This window comes from Pterocles gutturalis, unplaced genomic scaffold (assembly GCF_000699245.1).
Source record: "Pterocles gutturalis isolate BGI_N339 unplaced genomic scaffold, ASM69924v1 scaffold13052, whole genome shotgun sequence".
Lineage (NCBI taxonomy): Eukaryota > Metazoa > Chordata > Aves > Pterocliformes > Pteroclidae > Pterocles > Pterocles gutturalis.
In genome coordinates this window covers 1-25,103 of record NW_010110345.1, presented here as the reverse complement: position 1 = coordinate 25,103, position 25,103 = coordinate 1, and the positions used below count along the sequence as shown (strand labels likewise).

Here is a 25,103-nt window from a genome sequence, read left to right as displayed (position 1 = left end):
ACGTGTCACGGTGGGAGGCAAGCTGTGAAACAGGGTCTTTGCTGGTGTAAAAGGATGGCTTTTCTAGGCTGATGTCGTCCCGGAGTTCTGCTCATTGTGAGTTTTTTCAAGGAGCCTTTATACAAATTTTTCAGTTCTTAGCCACTGCTATTTTTTGAAAATAAAGTCCTTGACATCGTATATGACTGGCCTAATATGTTTCTATGCCTGCCTCTGTTCCCTGTTCCCTCCCTGTTGTCCTGCAGGTAATTAAATGCCCTTAGTGTGGATCTTGGCTCTGGTGGCATTCTTCCGATAGCTTCTTTTCGTCTGCCGCACTGCAAGAAGATGGCCAAAGCCAACATTACCAGAGACATCATCCACAGACAGATCAAGGTACGTGTTAGCCAAGCGTTCGCTTGCGTTGGGTGGGGAGCAGGTAGGGAATGCGTGTTCACGCTGGGTTGGGAAATACTCGTGTTGTTGCCTTTTACTTCTGAAAAGATCTCTGCTACTTGCTTATCGATAAGCTGTGTAAGAAGCTTAAGAGAACAAACACATAGGACCCATCACTATCCTTAACGAAGAGCTGGGATGAAGCATGGCATAACAGGAATACAGTTCTTCTCCCTAGCAGAAGCGCACCATGCTAGTTTGACATCAGTTCCTTTTGAGTACAACGTTGAAGAGAGAAATGCGTAAAGACCCTTAGCTAGCTTCCCTCGTGAGTTTTCTGTCTGCTTCTTTATGTGTTCTCTTCCTGTGATCTTGCCATCAAAGGTATTTTCTGGCTGTAGTAAAGTTAATGATCTCTGTCTCAGTCTCTTTCTGTCTCTTTCTCTTTGAAGAGTGGTGTGTTTGCTTCCTTTGTGTAGGAAAAAACTTCTGTGGTGGTCAGATCAGTCATCTGATGGCTGCATTTGTGAAATATCTCGTAACGTGAAAGGACTAGCTGCAGCAGACACAATGGGCAATTATTACTTGGACTCAGAGGCCCTAAATCATTTGCAGCTTTGCTGGTAATCAGCATTCCCCGCAGTGGTCTCTTACTGGCCAGAATAAGGAACTAGGAGCTTGAATGCTCACTTCACTTTGCAGTTTGGTACCAAACTTTGTATTATAAGCTTGTAATTTAATCTGTGTGCAAAGATTTATTTAGCTGTTCTAACAAGGAAGGGATGGTTCTGTGGTTAGAGCGTTAGCCTGGGATTTTTTCACACTGTCTGCTCCGTTAGACTTTCATGTGTGACCTTGGGAAGGTTGCTAAGTCTGACGGTTGTTTGTAGGAAAAGCAATATCCTACTGCACAGACCTGGCAAAGCCACCGAGTTTGCAATAGCAAGGCAATTATAACTGCAGCACCTTGCACTGGGCCTAGCCATCTTTTGGGAATGCTATCCGTAAATATATGTCAGGGGGTTGAAGATTTAATGAAAGTTACTACAAAAAGCCCGTTTTGTTTTCTTTTTCCTCCAATCCCTTATATCTGCCTCCAGTTTGTTTTCAAAGAGCTTTTGGTGTGTGGAGTTCATTAGTTAACATTGGTCTGCAGAGCTGTGGTGCAGCATGCTAGTTCTTTGCATCTGCTCTGTGGCTGCTAACGTGTTCCTAGTATGATAAGTATAATTTTTGACATTGGTGTTTTCATCTATAAATGGTGATAATGAAGGCTTGTCTTCGCCTGACCATGGGATGGGATGGGTCCAAGGCTGGATCACGACCAAGGAAGGAATCTCCTCGGACATCAGATATTCCGTCCAAAATATGACATGCATTCCCTTTTCTTTATGCCTGCCTCTGCAGTTGGCCTTCTTTCATCGAAGCCATCTGCTAACGCATCTGTGAACCCTGTGAGCTCACAGGGGAAACAACTGTCCTGCTTCTCTTCACCTTCATTTGTACCGCCGCAGCGCTGTGCCAGCTGTTCTCTTCCCCGTAGAACAGGCTGCTCTGCGGCACTGCAGCTACACACTCCTGCTCCATTTCAGAGGAAATAAACCATCTCGAAAGGATGCTGTCCCGTCACATTCCCCAACACTTCGCCCCTTGCTGGTGGTGCTTCAGGGCAGATGCAGAGAATCATAGAATCATTTGGGTTGGTAAAGACCGGTAAGATCATCGGGTCCAACCAGTTCAGTGGAATGGCAGACTTCGGAGCAGCTGTGGTCTAGGGCTGCAGTCCTCAGGAGTGAGCTGTGTCTGAAATCCTGGCCAAGGGGTGATGACAGGTATTCCCAAGGTCTTTTGTGTCTTCTATTTCTGGCCCAAAGTAGGCAACTTATTCTGTCTTAGTGTGGGCCTCCAAACCTTACCTTGGCTACCCAGCTGGAGCCTGGCAGTTAGATAAACAGAATTTTAAACCAATTCAGGGGCGAGGATTACTAACTGCCTACCTGGAGATGATGCAGATGATGTCTCCCTACTGCAGGACAGGTACTTGATGCTATGGACACCCCGATACCTGGCAAAGTCCCTGCTTGATTTTTGCAGTTCTTGAATCTTGAAGGGGAAAAAGGACTTTTTTGTTTGCTGTAGTCAGTGTGATGCTTGTTTTCTTCATGCAGGAGAGGGGTGCGCTGGGCTTCGAACGACATTATCACGTCACCGATCCGTTCATTCGACGCCTGGGCCTGGAAGCAGAATTGCAGGTGAGTGGGCAGCGTTTAAAGAGCAAACTGAGCTGCTGCTCGTGCAACTTACTGCAGAAAGGGCAGCACGCGGGAGTGCAAGGCATTCTCTTTCTTGTACAGGATAGATAGCGATTGCTTACTCCTCTGAACTGCATTAGAGCCAGGAATAGCGCAGTGAGGTCTGGTGTGAGCTTTCTGCGTTACCTAATGCACTACAAGAGAGCCTGGAACGGGTGTGTGTCGGCTAGTCCCAACTGTGGGGCCTGGAGAAGGCAACTAGCAACTGCTCAAGGTATTCAGCTCTATAATGCTGAAGAGTGTAGTGTGTTGCCCAAAAAATAGGTGGTTGTACTGCAGTCTGACACAGCTTAAAAAGATCTTAAAATTGTCTTGGTTTGGGGGAGGAAAGGATCCTTTTGTCCCCCTTTTCAGTCACATCTCCCGTATCAAATGCTACTCAGTGCTTCCCTAGTCTTTCCTGGTGCAGTTGGTAGTTAATTTGGATGAAGATGGATGATTTAGTCACCCAGCAGCAAGGTGCTTCTGAAAGAGTTATCAAAAGTGCATTTTCCCTGCCTTCCTCTGCATGTAATTTGTCAGCCTAGCCGAGGGCTTTTGAAGCAAAGTCACCTCTCCACGTGTACAGCAGGATTTCATCTGTAGCCTCGGAGACTAAACTGCCATTTTATTCAACACTATATTTTTTTTTATTTGTTTCATTTTGCCTTTTCTACCCCAACTGCTATAGCATTTCTGTCTTTTCTGGAGGTGCTTATCTGCCATGTGGGTGGTTTTTTGCAGGGTTGAAATAAAAAAAAAAAACAACCTGCTTGTATTGGAACAAGTTGTTATGTGTGAGGAGCTCGCTGTGTCCTTGTCTTGGAACAGCTCTGTTGATAAGTCTAAAGTTTGTGTAATACCATCTTCCTTTTTTTTTTTTTTTTTTTCTCAGGGTCATTCTGGGTGTGTCAACTGTCTAGAATGGAATGAAAAAGGAGAGTAAGTATGTGACTTGACTTGGAGGATCAACAAGCTGATAACCCCAGGTTCTCCCAGAAGTAGGATGTAGGTCATCTTATCTTAAGCAGCTGCTTCCCATTCCTAGTAAAGTGGAGCTCACACTCAAAGTTTTGAACCGTAGTAGAGCTCACACTTCTAAAAGAAGATTTATTTAGTTAAATATATCTGGGTATTATTAGAAATGCCCCTTTAGTGAGTTCAGAAGGGAAATGGTCAGACTAAGAAGTGGAGATTGAAGGCTGCTTCTCTTCTCTTAAGTGGTATTATGGATTGTAATGGACTTTGGGATTTGCCCAGCTGGTAGTGACATTTCCCCACCCCCTTCCCCATGCTGTTAAAAGCTTCTGGTGGGGGACAAACAAGGGATGGAGGGAGGGCATTTACCCCTCTGCAATTTCAGAGGGAAACGAAACATAAAAGCATTTTCGTTAACCAAGTGGAATAGAGAGTATCTGCATGAGAAATGGGTGGATGGAAGGCAGAGCGTGTATATCTTGACATGCCTCCTACAAGATCCAGAGTCTGCTGTCTGATATTCTTTGGAATTATTTACCACTGAAGATTTCAGGTACTTGAAAGAGATCTGGCTACAAGGAAATAAGTTGAAAACAGCTGATCATTGCAGATGTCATTCTTTTGCTTGAAACGGAGATAGATGTACAAGGCAAACAGCACCTTGCAATGCTGCTGCCACACCCCACACTTGAAAAGCAGGCTATGAATCACCGACGGAGCCCTGGCTTGGGCACATCCAAAGTCCGGGAATGAATGCCTTGGCTTGGGCTTGGGGATGGTGTGGAGCAGCTAATGCAGCTGGGATAACAGGGAAAATGGAAGCCCTGCATTTTGTTGTTGACCAAATGCTGCTATTGTTTTCCCCTGTGCCATCGGAATCTGTGGTGAGCTGGTTCAATGAGCTAAACCAAAGAAAAACATTAGCTTTGTTTTTTATGGAGTTGATATTTGGCTGGTTTAGCTCCCTGAACTGCCTGAATGGATTGGCGCATGGGGAGCAACCAGAACTCATAGCTGAGAAAAGAGAGAGGAAGTGGGCTTCTTAGAGCTGAATTAACTTAATGGCTGTCTGTGGTCAAACCACTCTAAGAAATTGGTCACAGCTTAGAACGGAAGAATACATGATGCATACTTCTCTTCTGTTTCTTTTAGCTTGTTGGCCTCTGGCTCTGATGACCAGCATACTATTGTCTGGGATCCTCTGCACCACAAGAAACTCCTTTCTATGCACACAGGACATACTGCAAACATCTTTTCTGTCAAGGTATATGGTCAGAAGGAATGAGCAGCTAACAAAATCAGCAACCTAAGCAGCAAGAGAATAGATCCTTGCTGGGAAACATTTTCCTGCAAGCAATTTGCCCCTCTCCCCCCAAATAATTTAGTATTTCTAATGTTAGGAAAAAGACTGCATTAAATCTAATACCTGCATGTCTTAGTTTATGCAGCTCCCAGGCTTATCTCATTCTCTCTGTAAATTCAGAGGAAATGGTTGTAGCAAATTGGGATGTGTGATGAAGAGATGATTTTGTGTGCTACCACAGCTGGTGACTCTTGAGTGTGCACATTGGCCTATGTGTAATGTAGGTTATAACGTGGGCCATGCTGTGTCCCATGCCGTGTCACTAGAGCAGTCTGCTCTGTGGCCTGCTGGGACATCTCGGTGATGTCTGCATGAGCAGCCTCAGTGCTTCTCCAGTTTGAATGTCAAATCTGTCTCCCACAGTTCTTGCCGCATTCCGGGGATCGGATCCTCATCACGGGAGCTGCAGATTCCAAGGTACACGTCCATGACTTGACTGTCAAGGAGACCATCCACATGTTTGGAGATCACACCAACAGAGTTAAGCGGATTGCCACGGCTCCCATGTGGCCTAACACCTTCTGGAGTGCAGCAGAAGACGGGCTAATCAGGTACAGAACTCTAGTTGTTCTGCCCCAAAATTAATTGGATTAGGATCCATTGCAGTATGTACTACGCACAGATCTGAAGAGAAATGGTCTCTGTACTAAAGAGCTTAAGCTAATCTCTCCCTTTCCTGAAACTGTAAGAATTTGTCTTGAAATGTAGGCTTCTCTGATAAATACTGTCCTTGTCTCCTCTGTTTTCCTCCGCTGAAAGGGAGGCCAACAAAGTAACGGCCGTGTCAAATGAAAGGGGGATATAACACTGAGCAATGTTTCCCTCCAGAGTCATTGAGACTCTTCAATGACTGATGTTACGACGAGAGGCTGTTCCACTTTTCATGTGAGCTACTGTTTGTGAGGTCATGACTTGGAGTTTAATTTGGAACTTGAATAAATCTGTGCACATTATAGAGCTGGGCTTAATGGTTATCCTGATAGCAAGGCCTCATGTATATTGAACTGAGATGCTTCCATAACCTGTGGCACAAATGACTGTTAATGTTGTTTCATCTCTCCATGCACAGGCCGGATAATTAAGTGTAGGTCACTCCGGAGCAGTATAAATGCACTGCTTTGAGTGGTCTTCAGTTTGGTCACCATGGAAAGCTCACCGCTTACTGCCGCTTCCATTACCTAGTGACACGGCTTGCCCGGCTCTCTCTTCCCTCTGCAGACAGTACGATCTACGAGAGAACAGCAAACGTTCCGAGGTCCTGATAGACCTGACGGAGTACTGCGGGCAGCTGGTGGAGGCCAAATGCCTGACGGTCAACCCCCAGGATAACAACTACTTAGCAGTGGGGGCAAGCGGACCCTTTGTGCGGCTCTACGACATACGCATGATCCACAACCACAGGTACTGGGAACTGGCTTTTCTGGGCAAATGTGAGCGGTGCAGAAATCTGTTCAGGGCTCTGGTGGGAAGGGGGAGTTGCAGTGATCTGGCACTCGCCTGTCTCACTGTGGAGTTTTACCCATTTTTTCTGTCACCCGCAGTCTTTTGGGTCTTTGTGAGCACGCTGGGGTGGTGTGAGGCAGGCTTGTGACCGCACAGCTGTGTGTGAACAAGAAGTGTCAGTGTAGATCCAGCTTCCAGTAGTTGAATGCTGTTCTTCTTTCTGCCTAGAAAAAGCATGAAGCAGAGTCCTTCAGCTGGAGTCCACACATTCTGCGACCGACAGAAACCCCTACCAGATGGTGCGGCACAGTACTACGTGGCAGGTACTGGGACCTGTGCTGGGGGTGACTGCTGGGACTTTAAATTAATGTGTGGAGAAGGAGAATTCTACCCATCCCACAAGAAACCACTGCTTGGAGGAGTTCTTCTCTGACACAGGGATGTTCCATGGAATTGCGGTTTATTTTACTTCTGTGCTGTGAATTTTCACTTATGTTACCTGATTTGGCAGTGGCGTGTGTTGGTGAGCTGGCCTTACTTCTTCTTGTCGAACGTAAACGTCTTTTTGTCACTTTTATTGGAAAGTCAAGGATTAAGTAACCTGGGCGCTATAGGCTTTCTCCTGGAGCTGGTCCCAGCAAGGTTGCTGTTCAAAATCTTTTTGGCACAGAAGTGGCTTGTCCTCATCCTGCAGATGAAGAATCAGCGATGCAGGGCAATCTAGATGACATTCTTCAGTGCTCATTATTTACTGTCTTTTCCCCCCTCAAATGCTTGGGTTTTTTAAAGGATCTTAGACCAGCCTGTTCAGCAGACCAGTTTTGACAGTCTTAGTTCTGATGAGTCCCGCTAGAGGATTTCTTATGTCCCCTGAATCGGTCATGCAACACATCTGCAGTCTGAAGCAGAAGAACATGTGTGTGAGCTGAATATTTAGGAGCCTTGGTTTGGTCGTGCTAAGGGCTTTATTAAGGAAACCTGATTAGAGGGTTGAAGATGGAGGTGTTTGTTTGCAGATGGCCACACATCACAGAAGGCAAATCTGTCATCAGTCGCTAAAATGGAGATTTGCTGGGTTCTGCAGACCCCATTGTTAGCAAGCCATGTCTTCTCTTCATACAGAGATGGCCTTGCAGGATTGATGTGTAGAACTTGTGAAAAGGCAGCTATGCACATCTGAGTGTTTTGGTGGCTGATGGAAGGGTTCAATAAACAGCAGCAGGAAATGGAAAAGCACTTTGTGACATTGCTGTCCTGACGACCTCTTGTAAAAGGGAGCAGCTGGGGTAGGACACAGACAGTGGTTACTGGTTACGCTCATACGTACAGACTTCTTCTCTCCACAGGGCACCTTCCCGTCAAGCTTCCGGACTACAACAACCGGCTGAGGGTTTTGGTGGCCACGTACGTCACCTTCAGTCCTGATGGCACCGAGCTCTTGGTCAACATGGGAGGGGAGCAGGTAAGAACACAGCTAAAGTTTGTCAGAAAGCTTCACGTTCGGTTGTGTTTGGGTCACCATACGTTGTTGTGCATTCTTGAAAACAGGCAAAGCAACTTCTGTATGGGTAATGTGATTGATTTTGAACTACTTTCTGATTTATTTAGACTAAATGCTTGGTATTAGCGATTTATTTATTATGCTACCACTGATCAAACCTGTACCACATTCTGCTCTGGTTTTCCAATCCACATTTCACTCTCTGGAAGAGGAAAAAATTGAGAGTTCTGGAATTGACCTTTGCTGACCTAGAAAAGATTTCATAACTCATTCTTGAAACATCAAACTGCTGTAATAGAATCTAGTGAATAAGGAACTTACAGAAGCAAAGGCCTTCACCTGGCATATTGATTGCTTTAATTTGAAGCGCTGGGTGATGGATCTTTTGTAAAGCCTATCGGTGAAATGAGAAAATCCTCCTGACAGCATTAATCAGCGTGGATTAAGCAGGAACTTCGCTTGTGGGCAGGTTACTCTGTGGTTGTCCTCTACAGATCTTTCTCACACGTGCACTCATTCCTTTAAGAGAAGGTGCTGAGCTGGGTGAGTTGCAGGTCTGATCCGGGCTGTCAATTCCTGTACCTGTTTTAAATTAGGCCTTCGCTGGGCTGCTTTCGAAGTTTCTCAGGAAATCCTGGTTTCATCTTAGCGAGATTTTTGCCTTGGTTTAGTGTACTGCTTCTTTTCTGGCAATAAAAGCTTGGTTTCTTCATCATCACTCTGCTAATTAAATAATTATAATATCTTACTGGAGTGGAAGCTTTTTGAGCAGGTTGGTTTGCGGTCAGGTTATCTTTAAAATTCTGTAGGTGTGGAGGGGGCTTTCTTGCCTCTTGAGTAACACAAGGCTCCTGTTTCTCAGCATTATTCTTTCTGAACCCAGTGCTGGAATGGCACATGCCACTGGTACTGCTGTCATCCTGTCTGTACCCATCTATAAACAAGATTCCCAGTTAGAAAACTGAAAATAGCAAAACACAAACATGGAACCACGTACCTATCTAGTCCTGGTCTATTTCTGAGAGTTGAGCATCTATGTTTCACTGACTTTTTCTGTCTCATTCTGTTTCTTCATCCTTTAGGTCTATTTGTTTGATCTCACCTACAAACAGCGACCATACACATTTCTCCTCCCAAAGAAGTGCCATACTTCAGGGGGTAAGTACGGTGCTGTCGTGAAAGTGAGCGGAAGGCAGGGTGAAATCGCATACTACACAACTTTCTCAGGGTGCAGCCCCGCCTGGGTACGAACTCGGGGAATGAAGGAGCGCATGGCTGTTGTGGGGCGGTTTCTGCAGTTCAGTTCATACTTGAGTTCTAAAACCCTTCTACAGAGTGACAAGATGTGTGTCGTGAGGGGAGAAGTGGGCTGTTGGGAGATGTACGTGTGTGTGTGAACTAAGGGGAATGTTTAAAGCTGTGCTCAAAGGATGAAGCAGACTTTGTAGAGTGATTGAGGTCCTGGTATCCTGCCTCCAACTAAGCGGAGAAACTTTGTGGACAGGGATGGAAATGGTACATTGTTTTTATTTATTTTTTTTAATTTATTAGTAAAATGTAGAGTAAATCCGTTGTCCCCTTATACACCCATGACGAAGGAGAGAGAATAATCTCTTCCCTAGTCTAAGAATGTGACCTGGCACTATAATATCCCTCCTGGTGGTGAGGTAGTTGAATCAAAAAGTCATTTATTTGATGAGTAAGTATATCCAAAAGCCTTTTTATTCCTGGCCCTGTTTCTTCCAGGGCCTGTTTGTACACAGACATAACAGGCAGTATGAGTGAATGGCTGCAGCGTTATTTCCTGGGCAGAGGCTGACTCGTATCAGGGAGTGTTCCCTGCTCAGATCCTTCCCAGTTCTCAGAACGCTCTGTCAGAGTTTGATCTGAGTACTCAGCATGCCTTGGGCTTTAATTGAACACTCCCATACTGGTAGCAAATATATGCCCTGCCCCTCTTCTGCCTTGAATGCATGTGGGGGATCTGTGCTGTGGTGCCTGCTGAGGTCACGCTTTAAACGGCAGGACAGGGTTTGAACAGGCTCACAGTGGTGCAGCTCCAGCAAACACTCCACCCTGTTGGGCACAGAAAGTTCAGGCCCAGGCTGTGAAAAGGCAGAATCAGTTCAAAGGCTGAGCTTCGTGTGCGTGCATGTCTCTCTTTGCACACTGAAATCCTCTGAGCAGTCGGGTAGACTGGTTGGACAGTGTCCCCAGTTTCCCAACCCAGGAAATGGCTGCAGGAACGCTCCCAGCTGCAACATAAATGCAGTTTGTAAAGCTTGGAGCAGAATGTTTTCTATAGAAATGGCAGACGATGTGGCTGCGTGACCTTCGGAGGATGATGTCAGCTTGTAACGGCTCCTTGAGCAGAAAAGAAAGAAAGGCAAAAAGCATCTGGAATTGCTTTACTGGATTCCGCCAGTGGTTCCCCTCATCCTCCTTGTTCCATTAAATGTTCAACAACTTAGCTCTGTGATTCTTTATCCGAGTGAATCTAAAATACAGAGTTACTAATGTTACCAAATGCTTCTGCAGTCTGAAGTGTCAGGCTTCTGGTGGCCCGTCAAGTGCTCTGATCGTGGCCTAGGCTCAGTCAGAAGGCAGTTCAGTCCAAGCTGCCCTCTCTTTGCGTGTCTGTACTTAGTTCTGGATCTAGTTTTCTGTTCTAGAGTTGTATTACAAAGGGTACTGCAGAGATTTTGGAGTAAATGTAAGAAGGCAAATCAAATCCAGGTGGCTGGAGGAGGGGGCATGTGGAATCATGGAAGTTTTATTTCTGCTGTGAATGGGGTTGTGGTGTTTGGCTCTGCTGTAAAATAAAACCCTGAAGCTTCAGATATTAGTTTGTACAATCTACGTTGATACTTAGCATGCCTGTATATTCTTTTCTAACCTTCAGAAGTGCAGAATGGAAAAACCTCTACCAACGGAGTGTCGAATGGCATCCATCTCCACAGCAATGGCTTCCGCTTGTCTGAAGGAAGAGCACACGTGAGGTAAGGGGAAAAGCCCTACGGCCTTGTTCGTGTCCTCTTCCTCTTGCTGGGATTAGGTGCTGCTAGACAAGGTGTGAAGTGGAAATCCACTGGGCTTGTTGACTTGATTGTCAAGTGGCCTCTGTCCTAGGGGCTGTGTTTGCTTCTGATGTGTGGGCTATGAACACGAGTGTGATCAGGCAAGAGCGTTCTGGGGGAAATGTTATTCATGAGGATTTTTCCCCTCTTATGATTAATCACTGCAGACAAAACTAAGAAATGACTTTTCAGGTCTGGAAGCAAGGTGTTCTTAGTTGTCCTGAGTGGTTGTTACTTCCTGACCTGCAGGAACTGTGTCTTGGTAAACAGGGGAGGCTGTCAGGTCCAGAGAGCCTTGTTTCCCTTTGTCATTTTTTTGGGCACCTGCCTGCTGCAGACTGAAATGAAGTGACCAAAATTGCTGCATGACAATGACACTGGAGTCATTACTCCTGCAGTCTGCATGTGAGCTAGGAACGGATGGAGACCCCTCTTCCATTGTTCCTGCTGCTTGCTTTCTTTAAGAGCAAAATGCAGTTGGGGTGAAACAGAAGCAGACTTGAAGCACATCTTGCTGACTGTTTTTCCTCCAGCTCATGAGACATGGTTAAAAGTCAAGACACAGTTGCTTAATACCATATAAGGGTAGCCTAGGTTCCACCAAAGTGGCTTCCTTGAATGTTTTCAGCTTGTTTCCTCTAGATGGCCCCTCCACCACAGCAGCAGAGATGTGGCTGGAATTTTGGGTTGCTGAGCCTTGTGCAGCTCTGTGAACTTGGACGCTTGGCTTCCTCCTGAATTTGCATTCTGTTATACATTGCTAAAAGAGGATTGGAAATGTTGTGTGTGCAGTCAAAGCAAAGATGTTTTGGTGAAGTCTGAGGGATTTGATGCTTAAAATAATCACTGCTCAGTTTTGAGTGTATGTCTGCATAGAAAGAAAAAATGGAAATAGTCGAATGATGGGCAAAAGGAAACCTTCCTCCTAAATTCAGGTTATTCAGAGTCCCTTCTGCCTTTTTCTGAAATTTTTGGTATTAGCTAATGCTTGCTGGGACTACGCTAGAACAAAACACTGCAGACATTTATCTAGAGTTAACAGAACATCAGCACGTGAGATGTACCTGTGCTCCTTTCTTCTTTCCCTTCAGTCCCCAAGTGGAGTTACCTCCGTACCTGGAGAGGATCAAGCAGCAAGCCAACGAGGCCTTTGCTTGCCAGCTGTGGACTCAAGCCATCCAGCTCTACAGCAAAGCAGTCCAGAAAGCCCCCAATAACGCCATGCTGTACGGAAACAGAGCTGCTGCCTACATGAAGCGCAAGTGGTAAGGAAGCAGAAGATATCAGAGAGTTTAGTGTCACAGGTGCTGCAGGTGCCTGACTTCTGAGTACCACAGATACCTGGTTGTCCACTGCAAAGGACCTGGCTTCCCTGTGTGCAGAGTGGGGTTGGGGTTATTGGATCAAGCCGTAAGTGGGTCACCTCTGGCACAGAACAAGGGGATTGCACAGCAGCGTCTGTTGGAGAAATCACAGCCGCAGATACCGCGCAGGCAAGCACAGCTGGTAGTAGCTCATCATTTTGCCTACTGGTACGCTGAGTAATGTTGTGTTCTTTTCCTGTTTAAAAAGAAACCAAAAATCCACTTCTGAGTAACAGCATTATGAGTGCCTCCAAGGGTGTTTGCATTTCTTTGGATAGTTCTGATGTGCATTAGAGTGTGTCTCTAAATCTTCTGTCAACAGATGAGGTAATGGCTGCTGTGCTTTCTAACTGCATCTCTCATGATGTGAGATCACTGTAGGACTGCCCAGAGTTGCTTTGGTTGCTGCTTTATCCAAGTAACTACTGATGCAGATAGTCAGATGTGACCCGGTGGTTCCTGTGTTACCCTGGCTAACCCACGTTCCCCTTGACTGGAAGGAAAACTCTCTGAGGGATCTGGGGAGGTGGCAACTGGTGCCTCAGAGTCTGGGGGAGGTTCTGTCTCGATGGTTGCAAAATACGCTGTTTGCCTCTGCAGTAGGTAATGTCTTCTCTGACCAATGGCCAGAGCTGCATCTGCAAGATACAGCCGAGTTATTTTAGTATCTGTCCCCTTGAGCAGAGTAAGACCGAGTAGCATGACTTGCCATTAACATATTTAAAATAGCTGTGGTCCTTCATCTCCATTTGCTTTGTGAGGATATCCTTCTCCTCTCCCTGCTGAAATCCCCAGTATGAATTCTCCTATCGTCTTGCCAAGATAAAGAGCAGCCAGCAGTTGTTGTGACTGTTGGTAACTGGCCTACTGGCTGTTTTGCAATAGCGGAGATTTGGGAGCTGCCTCAAAAAGACCTCAGTGTTCAGAGGGAGAAGAACAATAGGTTGGGATTAAGGAATGGAAGACAGAAGCTGAGTGCTGATCTCATGAATGACGTTTTTCTTATAGGAATCGTTTTTCCCGAAGGATATTGGCAGATCTGTGTGTCAGTTAGTGCTTTGCTGTAGTTTTCCTTAGCAGGAAGATGTGAAAATGTTTCTGTGGCATGCAATGATTAGAATTTAAATAGTACTGAGCTGGTATCTCCTCAGGTGCAGAAAAGACAGGGCACTTTTCTGCTAGGAACAGCTACTGGTGTGTGGCAGAAGGTGGCTGGGATGTCACCAAGGAGGGTGAAGCAGTGGGATGGTGACCCACGCTGAAGCACCATGTGCTCTAAGGTGTCGGAGCAGGAGCAGCTCTGGGCTGCCCTGCAGAATGCTGCTGGTCTTGCTTTGGCCTCCTTCTCCAAATAGCAGAGAGATCTAGAAAAAAGGACGGTCTGTAATTTCCTAACCTCTTGCTCATCTCCCTGAAGATGCCACTCATACTCCGCAGCTCTTCGGAGGCTGCCCTTTTAAAATTTGCTCATAAGAGCCAACGGCACAACTCTCCAGATTGCTTTTAGCAGTCTCTGTTGACAGTACTTAGCTAATTTCTAGTGAGAGCATTTCTGCACAAGCTGAGTCAAACCTGGAACAATCGGAGAAGTCAGTGCCCGCTTTACATCCAAACATGAACATTTTCTCACCAGTCTGTTGGGCTGTCTGACACCGGTAGTTGAGGTTGAAGGATTTTTTGGGATGGCAAAGCAGCTAATAGCCCAACCAGCTCTGAAAACATGACACCCGTCTGTCATCATAACAGGTAACTCGCATTCCCTCTTTCTTTGAATGAAAGTGGCCTGATGCTGTGCGTCCACCCTCCTGGATTAACACAGACAGTGCTGCAAGGACAGCCCTCAAGAACCCCATGTTTTTTCCACTCCGCTGTGGCTCTCACTGGAGATGAGGCACTCCACCTTCCGTACTCTGCTAGGAACCTGTAATATGTGACCAATAGCCACCTAGACAGGAGGGAGCAGTAGGATGAATGGTTTGTGGAACAGGCTTGTGGCACTGAATAAGCGCTGCTTGACGCGTAGCCCAAAGATTCGGAGCTCCCTTTAATGAGCAGAGACACGGGAGCACCTCCTCCCTGACAGAGGCTCTGTATGACCTAAAATTGTCACCCTGCGGAAGGTACAGAGCAATTCACCCCCTTCTCCTTGGGACTGTTTCAGACTTCTCTAGGCACATAGGTTACAGGTGTGAAACATTATCATTATTATTAGCCATCATATGGAGAGTTGTCACTCAAGACAGACTGTGGTGCCTCTCAACAGTTTAGGCTCAATACTGGTGCACCAGGCGTGTCAGCCCTGGCTGACTTCTCAGCCTCTGTCAGTCTGAGCTGAATTCCAGCATGCAAGGCTTGTCAAGACTCTCCGGCTTCCAGAGTACACACAGAGGCTTATTCCCACAGCCACGGAGCTTTGGGAAATCAAGTGCCGTCTCCAGTAACTGTGAACAGGATATAAACATCCATTATGATCCCAGTCTTTTGTAATGCTTCTTTCTAAAACTTTAAAGTTTTTCTTATGAAGGTGGGAAAAGACGCCTGCTTAGACACGTGTCCATCAGGGCGATGAAGTGTGGTGGTTCTGCAGCTCCTTCTTGAGGGCTACAAGTGGCTGTGACGGTGGGCAGGGAAACATGCTGCCACTCTGTCCGTCCACAAAGGGGCAAGCGCGAGCTGCCGTGCTCCGAGGAGGCCTCGCTCGCCTGGCAGGAGAAGCCTTGTGTCTGCTTGGCCAGAGGGCTCGTGCATCCTCCATCTTCAAAAGACTTCCCGAAATGTGTTCTATCAGTGAGCTCCGCTCTGTCGGATTTAAAATGGCAGGTCAAGGCTTGCTGGGCTTCCCTGTGCCTTCACATTGCAGGGCTGCCTGGAGACATGTGGAGGTGCGTTGGAGGAGCTGGACTTGGTCAGGTGGTGCCCTTGAGAAACAGCAGAAGCTGTTAGTACCGGAGCTTGTGGGGTGTCTGCTTGCATAGAGAGAGCTGGAAACAACACGTTTTGGAGTGAAATGAGGGCTGGGAAACAGCAGTGGGAAATGGATGCTGATTCTGCTGGGGCTATTTAATCTACCCCTCCATTTTCTGCAGGGATGGGGACCATTATGATGCTTTAAGAGACTGCTTGAAGGCCATATCCTTGAATCCATGCCACCTGAAGGCCCATTTCCGTCTTGCCCGCTGTCTCTTTGAACTCAAGTATGTGGCAGAAGCACTGGAGTGTCTGGATGACTTTAAAGGGAAGTTCCCAGAACAAGCACACAGCAGTGCCTGCGATGCACTGGACAGAGACATCAACGCAGCACTCTTCTCCAAGAGCGATAATGGTGAGTGCCACTGGTCGGTGTGGTTCTTCAAGGTTATATTCAAATCTAATGATCGGACAACAAATCTTCTTGAACTGCCCCTTTGAAGTAAAGCTTCAACTTCTGAGAGAGATTGATTGTTACTGTGCACAAAAACTGGTCTGAGCCTGTTTTTTCCTTGTGCCTGGTTCTGGTTTGCTCTTGAGTGAGAGCATGATAAAAGGAGTGTGATGTACCCAGGAGATAATCTGGGAGGAAGCTTGTGCTCTAAGCCCTGCTCCCTGCTGGAATTGTCCTTAACTCTTCTCTAAAGCTGTTGGGGCCTCCTAGAGTGCTCTTTGCTTAGAACGTATTCCTCCCCAAATTGTGATAAGGGAAATCTGTTGTCCTTCCAGCTGAAGACAAGAAAGGGGGTGGCCCCATCCGGCTGCGAGCCACAGGCCGCAAGGATTCCATCTCAGAGGATGAGATGGTGCTGAGGGAGCGCAGCTACGACTACAAATTCCGATATTGTGGCCACTGTAACACTACTACAGACATCAAAGAAGCCAATTTCTTTGGCAGGTATGTTGGTGGAGCGTAATAGGGATGCAGGACAGGAGTGTGAGCAGCAGCAGAACACTCTCTTCCATCGGAGAAAGCCTCATGCGTAGCCCTGTGTGACTGTTCATAAAATGACGCTGACACTGGTTCGCAGGGTTGCAAAAGGTGACAGAAACCCTCCTCCTTGTGTGGCTGCATGAGGAGCTGGTTCAGTAGCAGATCCACTGAGGACGCACAGGGCTAGCCTTTCAGAAAAGCCTTTTGGGATTGAAAACATGGATCCTGGGGATGGAGGGAACCAACCCAGAAAGCTTTATCTGGATCCGTAAGCGTGCAGGGTGGCAGTCTGCTGATTATAGAAGCCAACTGAGATGCTCATGTCTGCTAGAGACTAGCTTTGGCTCTGAGCTGTGATCTCCAGCCTCTGCTCCTCTCACCCTAGCAATGCACAGTACATAGTCAGTGGGTCAGACGACGGCTCCTTCTTCATCTGGGAGAAAGAAACCACCAACCTCGTTAGAGTGCTGCAGGGAGACGAGTCGATTGTGAATTGTCTCCAGCCTCATCCCAGTTACTGCTTCCTGGCCACCAGTGGCATTGACCCGGTTGTACGACTGTGGAACCCTAGGCCAGAGGTAAGAGCTGCAGTGTCTGGTTGTCATGAGGTGCGACACACATCAGCCTTTCTTCCTGGGATCTCTCGAGAGCTGCAGCAGCAGTAACAGCCCTTCTTTGGTCCCAGCACTGTCTTGCTGAGTTCTCTCCCTTCTTGTCTTGCAGAGCGAAACCCTTAATGGCCGCGTGGTAGTAGACATGGAAGGTGCTTCCCAAGCCAACCAGAGACGAATGAACGCAGACCCGCTGGAGGTGATGTTGCTGAACATGGGGTACCGGATTACAGGACTGACCAGTGGTGGGGCTGGAGGCTCAGATGATGAAGACAGCTCAGAGGGGCAAGTCCAGTGCCGGCCCAGCTAAAACAGAACTGCCTCTCCTTCCTCTAATTGTTTGGCTGAAAGGGAACCTAGTTTCCTTGGTCCTGAACTTTCTCTGATGAATGACTGCACTGTTTCGCACTATGCACAGAGTAGGACAAGCTGGCAGGGGCAGGAGCGGCTGTCTCTTTAAACCATTGCCACCTTCTTCTCCCGTCACGCTACTGAGCAGCATGGCAGTGCAGTCTGGGGTTTGCCTTTAGTGGAATTTAGTCCCAACAGGGGTCTTTGACTTGTCTGTAAGCAGTGTAAGCTGGTGATTTTTTTTCCAGAGCTGCTGTATGATCTGGTACAGGGTGATGTTGCCTGCATTCATGCATTTGCAGAGGGGATGTTAAATTCCTGAATAAAATACAAACCTAGGGCAGGGCTTATGGAATGAATTTACTGCAGTGATCTTGGTCTTGAAAGCTTGACTCTGCTTTTGTGCTGCCAGCCTGTCTAGAGGCCCCTGGTTTAGGGTTGTTGGCCATAAAACACCTGTTTTGTCCCATAAGATCTTTCTTCTGGCTTCCATCTCTACTGCGTTGTCACCAGATGTGGCTGTGTTGTGTTAAGGACTGGATATTGCTCATCTTGTCCCTGGGCATCAGTCTTAGTTGATGAATCAGTGAAGGTGTTGAGTATGTGGAGCTCAGCATGGCAGGATGCGCTTCCCCAGCTCTGATACTTTCTTCTGTGGTCTGTGAACCCGTGGAGAGAGGTGACAGCAATGGCAGCAGGTTTGATCAGAGGCCGAGGACTCGCGTAGATGAAGCTACCGAGGAAAGGGGCTGGTAAGGGCACTCTTTCAGACCTTCTCTCTCCGTTGCCCAAAATGTGTGTAGCTGTATTCACCTTCTCCTCTCCATGTCGCTTGTGCTGGAGCTGAGAACGTCGTCACCATGTACGTGTTGCAACTGAAGTTTGGAGCTTTTAGACAGCAGTGTTTGTATGCAGTCAGCTGCTCTGTCTTGGCCGAGGTGGGCCTTCTCCACCTCGTTGGTGTAACACCGGATGGATTTGTGGTCCTCTCAGGAACCCTCCTTCCTCTTCCTGTTCTCCACACACTGATTCTGGCCACAAGGCCAGAAGTACACCTAGAAATGCAGCACTGTACTTCCATCCCCCCCCCCCTTTCATGTAACGTGCAGCTCTGGTTTTCCCTCTTGCAGTTGCCAAACACTAAATATCAAATAGATCTCACCCAGCTGTGCTACAACCGAGTCCGAAGAGGTTGGTTTTTTTCTAGGACTATCAACTAAGACCAAAGAGCCCCTGGAGATCTTAACTGCTCTGCGCTGTCTCGTATCTCTTACTGCTGAAGGTCTGAACATGCTAGCCTTGGGGTCCCAGGGGTGCGAGATGTGTGTCTGGGAGTGCGTGCGCACGTGTGTATGCTGCACTAGGGCTGTTCTTCCATGTGGTGCAATCCCTGGTCTTCCTGTTCCTGCTGTGGAAAGATGAGAGGCCTCCCTTTCCTCCTCTGGCTGCTTCTGGCTGCCAGGCGTTGATGAGAGAGACTGCGCAGTGCTGGCTGATCAAGGTAACCGGCTTCCTCTCCCTTCCAGAACAGTCTTTATGAGCTGAGTGAGCCTTGTGCAGGAGGGAGAGAGGTCACAGAGTCTCGTAGCTGGCAGCGTCTCTCCAAGGACGCTGTTCCCTGCGTAGAGAGATCCCCCACGCCCCCCTTGTCATCGCAGCGGAGCTAACTGGGACCGGATCGCTGCCCCTCAGGCAGATCTGTCCATCTGCTCTTTCACGTGTGGGTGAAACGGAGCCTTAGCAAACCCTGGGCTTGTGGGAGTGTGCCCCTCACCGCCCAGACGACTGGCTGCCCCGTGCTCTGCTGGGCTGTGATGGCAGACTTGTCCTCCAGCGCCTGCTGAAGCAGAGCTCTCCCGGGACAGATTGTCACTTGGCTGCCGAGGGCATGTTTGCTTCTTTTCATGCAGTACCGGCGCAGTAGATGTGACTGCTTGCTCAGTTTACCTGTTTGGTTGTGTACAAGCTCCCCTGCCCCAAGTCTACCCCGGCACTCAATGCTCTTCAAAACCCAGAGGCAGCAGAAAATTCTTCTCACTTGGGTGGCTTTTTGACATGGTCTGGCCTTTTCTTTTTTTTTGCTTCAGGCTTTCCTACTAGATGCATCCTCCTTTTTTCCCCTTCTCCTCCCACTCAAACTTTTTTTTTTTTTCCCAGCTTTCAGTAGACAATGTCTGCAGACTTTGATTTTTTTTAAACAGAGGCTGAGATGGAAAGCTCTGAAAAGAACAGACCTCTCCCTCCCCATTCACCTTTTGCTGTGGCAGCTATTTTTTGTTGTTTTTACCCTTATGAGGCAGTGCAGCTCTTTTACCTGCCAGTTGCAGTGTGAAAGCTACAAGATTCCCTGCCTTTGCAGTGGATTGCTTTTTTTAATGGCTGCTTTGGTTAAAAGAAGAGAAATAATAATGGGAGAGAAGGAGAGAGAAAAATCTTGCTGCCTCTAGCTCCTTTTCCCCTTGTCGTGGGCAGATTACCTGCTTCTTCGCTTCTTAATGAGGAATTTGTATTTATTGGTGAAGGAAAAAACATGCTGGGGAAGTAGGAAGAAGATGTTGCTTTATTGACCTCTGCTGTTTACTTCAACCCCCTCTTTGGGAAAGCTTCTTCCTGCTCTTTCTGGTTAACTCTTTCTAGCCTGGGATATGCAGGGATGCCTCCTTTATTTTTGTATTCTAGCAATGAGCTCTCCATTAGGAGACTCTAGGATTCTCTTAGTGTTGCAATGACCATGGTTTCTCGCTTTTTTCAAGTACTAAAGATTATCATCTCAGAAACTTTGCCCCTGCAGTTGTAGAGGTAACCCACAAGCCTTACTGCCCTCGTTAGAAGGAGCAGAAAACTTGTTTCTCCGGTCCCTGGAAGAGAAAGGGTTAAGCAATTAAACAATTCTTTGTTCTAGTTCTTTCCTGGTGTCGTTTTGTTTGGGGGATTGTTCTGGCTTTGTTCTACCTTTCTCCTCCGTGGAGGTGGATGATGGTGGGCGGAGGGTGGCCTGGTTGGGCTGGACTTTGGTGCTGCCTCATGGGGAATCGAGGCCCCAGTAAACCTGAGTGGGAAGGAGACTGGGGAGCCCGAAACATGGCTCGTCAGCTCTGGTGGCTGCTGGGTTAGTGCCGATGTTGGTTTATCCAGGTGTGGGAGCTCAGGTCTGTGAGTGGAGCGAGGGCCGGGGCTGTGTCTGGGAGCAGAGTCCACCTCTGGTTGAATTCTGCGGTTTAGTGTCTTTGGTTTAGAGCCAAAGCTGCAAACATTGCGGTGAGGATGAGGACGGCTGCCTGGGGCTCGCTGGGGAGGAAAGAAGCGATGCACACCTCCTACAGAAGGATGAGGGGTGCTGTAATGGAGTTAGCTTCTCTGAATGGTGTTTTGTCAGGGTGGGGGGTAAAACTGATAAAATCCTCTTTGAGTCCCTGCTGGATCCAAGAGATAGAGGTGAGCAGGGGAGCGGGACAAAAAGCTGAGCAGGGAAAATGAGCCCATCCTCACCTTGTAGCTCCTCTGAAATAGCCGCTTGCCCTGAGAGGCAGAGCCCTGGTGACTTGGGCTTTGGGGCACCCCTGGGGTCACCTGCCTGAGTCACGGTGTTCCTGATCTTCAGAGACGTTTCTGCTGTCAGAAACAACGCACTTACTGCCTTAAAGTGTCCCGCACTCAGCGTGGTGCGGAGGACATCAACATTTAGACCCAGAGATGATCCCTTGCTGAAGGATATCACAAACTCACTGTTCTCCTCTGGGCTCCTGCTGCAAAACCTCCCAAATATTTTCTGCCTTCCAAGCTGCAGAATGCCAGGCCTTAAAGTAAAGAGTCAGAAAACCAGTCTGCTCTTTTCAGAATCCATTCGAACTCTTCTCTTAGAAATTCCCATTGGATACCTTTCATCTGAAGGCCTTTTGAGGCCTCTTCATTTCAAATCCTGCCTGATAGAAATTATTGCTTTAAAAGACAGCTCTGCTCTGACAAAGCAATGTGCATCCACAGCTGGAATTGGCAATCAACTAATTAGGTCACATCTTGGACTGAACAGTTGGACAAAGAGGAAGCATGGAACGGGAAGCCGAGTGATTGAATTGCAGGTGGGAATGGCTAGAAGGACCCAGAAAATGACATTTGTTTGTAATTTGTGTAAGGGAATGGGGTTGAGGAGGGAGAGGAACAATCGCAGCCCTACTGATGAGTTCGCTTTTCACCGCTGTCGCTGTTTGCAGTGCCAGGAACGAGCCTGGAAAGGGCTCAAGATGGCTCCTGCCTCTGAGCAAAATGGGAGCAGGATGTCAGAGAACTGCCTGCTGCTGTTGCAGGGAGGAATTCAGTCCTCTGCATGTTACGCTCCTCGGAGCTTGCTCAGGCCTTGCTGCTGCAGGAGGTGGGACAGACTGGGACCCCCTCCGGGGCTGGCAAGGAGAGAAGGTGGGTGGATTTCATAGCTGAGAAATCATCACGACCTGCGGTTGGCTTTTCGAGCTCTTCCACCTTGTGCCCCTTGTCCCTGAGAAACCGGTGGCTTTCCCTTTAAACAGAAAAGTTGCCCTGTGGATTTGCTCTGTCAGTTGGAGAGGGAGAGAGAAGGAAATGTGGATTTCAAGAGACAGGGAAGCAGAAAAGACCTGAAGGTTAAAGCAGAGGGGTGAGGTGGCTGAGGGGCAATTGCTTTAGGGGTGGGTGGCAGAGCCTGCGTGTGTTCTTGCGCTGGCGAGTAGCACCATCATCAATACAGCTGCGAGTGACGTTTCTGGTTCACGCTGAGTGATTAGAGGCTGTCAGATTGCAGCAGGCACAGACCACGGGAAAGGAACAACAAAAACGCAAAGCAACCCACCCCAGCATCACCTCCAGGGTGGGGGGGGAAGGACGCCTTGGTGTCCTCCAGCAGCCTGTGCCTCGGTGACATTTTCAATCGACTCCTGCACGCGGTGACGCCTGCTGCTGCCTCGGTTGTCAATGTCAGAAGGGGGAGGGGATCCCTTCCTTGAGTGGTTGGGTTCTGGCAGACCCTGGAATGTTTGAGCTGTCACAACAGGGAAGGTTCCCAAGGAAGCCGCTTACTGAACAAGAGCTGGCTGGGTGCCTGCTTCTTTCAGGCTCAGAGATGAGCCGGGGTAGAAAGGGGAGGTAACCGAATCCCTTCCAGGCCGAGCTCCAGCTGCAGCCATAGTGGTGGGCGCTTGGACAAACCCAAAGCGGTTTGTGCCCTGGGCTGCTCCTTCCCGGAGAGGCTTCTTCCCGGCCAGGCTCCTTCCCGGAGCGGCCAGGCTCTCCTCTCAGAAGGGCTCCGTGTCTCCAGGGTGTGAGCGATGCGCTGGCACCTGCAGTGAGCAGGCAGAGATCGTTGTCCTGATGATATTTTGGGCTGACGGGAGGTAGAACCGCTTCCTGGCAGACAACGGGAGAGAGGAGCCGTTGGTGGCGAGGTGCTGGCAGAAGCGGGAGGGAAACCTTTTGTTTCTCATCAAATGAGAGATTGCGAAAACAATGATGGCAGTGTTCCTGCTCTGTACATCCATCCAGTATTGTAGTCAGGCGAGATAGCTGCAATAAAAAGCCCAGCCTTTAATTTTATGCATGGAGAACTTCTTACCTGCTCTCCCCTCCCTGTCCCCGTTCCCCCCCCACAGTTTCTTTTCCAACTGCAGCTATTTTTCCCTGCTGACTTCAGGTGTTTTGTATTCTGCTTAGATCAATAGCAGTAGAACAGCAGCAGCTTTCCAGTTGTCACTGGGAAGACCCTGCTGTCAGCTACAGCTCACCCATTTTCTGCTGGTGTGGAGCTGGGGCTGGAGAGCCCTTCTGCTTGCCTGACAAACACAAAAGAAAGCTGTGCAGTACAGGAGGGCTGTATTGATTTCTTTTTAAATTTTTTTTAATTCTTTTTTCCCCAAATCCAGCCTGGGGAAAATGGTGTTCTTCCCATGCTCCAGCAGCTGGGTTTGCTTTCCTGCGCTTAGTTTAAGAGGGAATAAACTGGGCTGTTGGAAATGCCCCCTGCCCAGGCACGAGGTGAGGGTGTGAGGCGGCACTGCAGGGAGTTGCGTCCTGCTGAGACTGTCGGCATCGTCCTTGCTGCGTGGCTTTGCCAAGGGAGCTGGTCCCTGGTGATACGCTGCTTAGCAGCCTGCGAGACACGAGCAGGAAGAGCAAATCCATCGCCTAATCCGACAAACGCGCCAGGACCACATCAGCTGATGGGAACATTGGCCCCTATTCCTAGATTTTAACAAGCTTGGATCTTTATGTTAGCCTGGAGCAAATCAATGCGAGTATTTTCCTTCATCAAACAAAAACACATACACCCTTTGTGTGCGTGCATCTTCCATCCCAAGTGCCAAAATAGGAAGTGTCTTTTAGAAACCAAAGCACCAGGCATGGTTTTGCTCTCAAGGCTGTCTGTATTTCCTCGGTGTTCTCTCTTTTGGAACTGGATTATTTTGTGAATTCCCTCACATCAGATTCTGAGGAGCATAGTCTCAGGCTCTTGATCAACTCTGCCGCAGCAACGGCTCACGCTGAGGCGATGCCCACGCTCCAGCTCGCCGGGAGCTGCTCTGCGCGGGTGCCTCAGTGGATGGCTCCGCTTCCACCCTGATGGCTCTGCCGCAGCCCTCCCCCTCGGAGGGGCTGTCCTAAAACACGGGCCAGGCTAGGAAATAGGGCAGGATGTTCAATGGGTTCCTGAGGGCTAGCAGAGGCGAGGATTTGTAGTCCGTGGTGCGTTACTAAGGTAGTTGTGTTGAAGCCCGAGTTAGCGGGTGGGCCACCTCTAATCTAGACTGTTAGCCAACGCTTTCCACTGCCGTACCGGCCACTCCCCATCGGTGTCCCTTCTGCTGTGGGCAGAGAATAGCAGGCTCCTGGGCTTTCCAGCTGGAAGCTTCACGTCTAAAACTCAGCGTTAAGTGCTGCTCTGGCCCCAGAACGGAGAGTACGTGGGTAAACGGGGAGGACTGGACTCAGCTTAATTCTCGAGCACAGCTGGGTACTGGAAAGCAGAATGCATAAAGTAGAGATAAGAAAAAATTTTGAAGGAGAGAAATTTTGGTAAGAAGTGGGGCTGTTACATGGAAGTTTGTGATGACCTCTGGGGACGTGGCTCTGGCAATTACTAATACCAAAAGCCAGCACCTTTTGTGAGCAGAGCACTCGCTCTGCCTTGCCTCTGCTCGGCGTGCCGGAGCTACGAGGGAGGAGGACCCCCACCACGGGCAGGAAGGGTCCGAGACTGTTCAATCAGCAGAACCCCTTGGCGTCATGCTGTGTGACACCGCAAATGTGCTGGAGAGCTCTGGTGACCGTGGGCCGTGACAGGAAAAACAGCTCAAAGTCTCTGTGGGAGGAAGAAACGAGCGGCTTCTGAGGAAAGCACGGACAGATGCAAGGAGGAGAGGGGGGTCTGGATGCTCGGCAGCTCTCCTGTGCCTGCCCAGGGTCTGCGGTGTCCTCCTATGAGTCGTCATGCTGTATTTTGCCGAGTGTGTTTGTGGTGGGTGGAAACCTGGAATAAACGTATTTTCTCTTCAGCTTTCTCGTGTAGTTTGAATTAAACTTCCTAATAAAGCAATGGTTATTTTTCTAAGCCGATTCTCCGTTTGTAAATGCTGTTCCTCCCCTCGCGGTACATCTGCTGCCTCCTCCTCTCTCCCAGGAAGCTCGGTGCAAAAAATATTTTTGTTTTTGTGCTTTCCTGAAGGGTTCTTCTACCTGCCGGGGCCTGGGGGTGACTCTTCCAGCATCCAGCCTTTGGAAGGGAGAACCTTTTGGAAAGGAGAGGTTTGCTGCTGAGGTTTTTGTGGTGGATCTGCACAAGGTAGGTGTGAGGGGGGGAGGCACCTGCCTGGAGGAGCTTCCCCA

The 25,103-nt window shown here is 48.4% G+C and overlaps 1 protein-coding gene across 3 annotated transcripts; it reads left to right on the top strand.

Annotated features, from left to right (window-relative positions):
• The first annotated feature begins 238 nt into the window (after positions 1–238).
• Positions 239–17,614, top strand: WDTC1 (WD and tetratricopeptide repeats 1). 3 transcript variants are annotated; one of them, XM_010073333.1, is made up of 15 exons: positions 239–375; positions 2,544–2,627; positions 3,562–3,608; positions 4,797–4,908; positions 5,371–5,558; positions 6,226–6,408; positions 6,679–6,773; positions 7,797–7,912; positions 9,034–9,109; positions 10,857–10,950; positions 12,120–12,293; positions 15,479–15,720; positions 16,089–16,257; positions 16,679–16,871; positions 17,017–17,614. In XM_010073333.1, the coding sequence occupies exons 1-15, from the start codon at positions 328–330 to the stop codon at positions 17,212–17,214; spliced, it is 2,019 nt and encodes a 672-aa protein (XP_010071635.1). In that variant the 5' UTR covers positions 239–327; the 3' UTR covers positions 17,215–17,614. The 3 variants fall into 3 exon arrangements, with proteins under 3 accessions (XP_010071635.1, XP_010071636.1, XP_010071634.1); XM_010073334.1 differs by having other exon boundaries at positions 10,854–10,950; positions 15,479–15,714; XM_010073332.1 differs by having other exon boundaries at positions 10,854–10,950.
• Positions 17,615–25,103: the final 7,489 nt, after the last annotated feature.

Excerpts from the sequence above, each read along its gene's own strand:
- WDTC1 (XM_010073332.1), top strand. The coding sequence starts at position 328 with ATGGCCAAAGCCAACATTACCAGAGACATCATCCACAGACAGATCAAG. Across the intron at positions 2,628-3,561 it reads GCCTGGAAGCAGAATTGCAG|GGTCATTCTGGGTGTGTCAA; the intron begins GTGAGTGGGCAG and ends TTTTTTTCTCAG. Across the intron at positions 16,258-16,678 it reads GAAGCCAATTTCTTTGGCAG|CAATGCACAGTACATAGTCA; the intron begins GTATGTTGGTGG and ends CTCTCACCCTAG.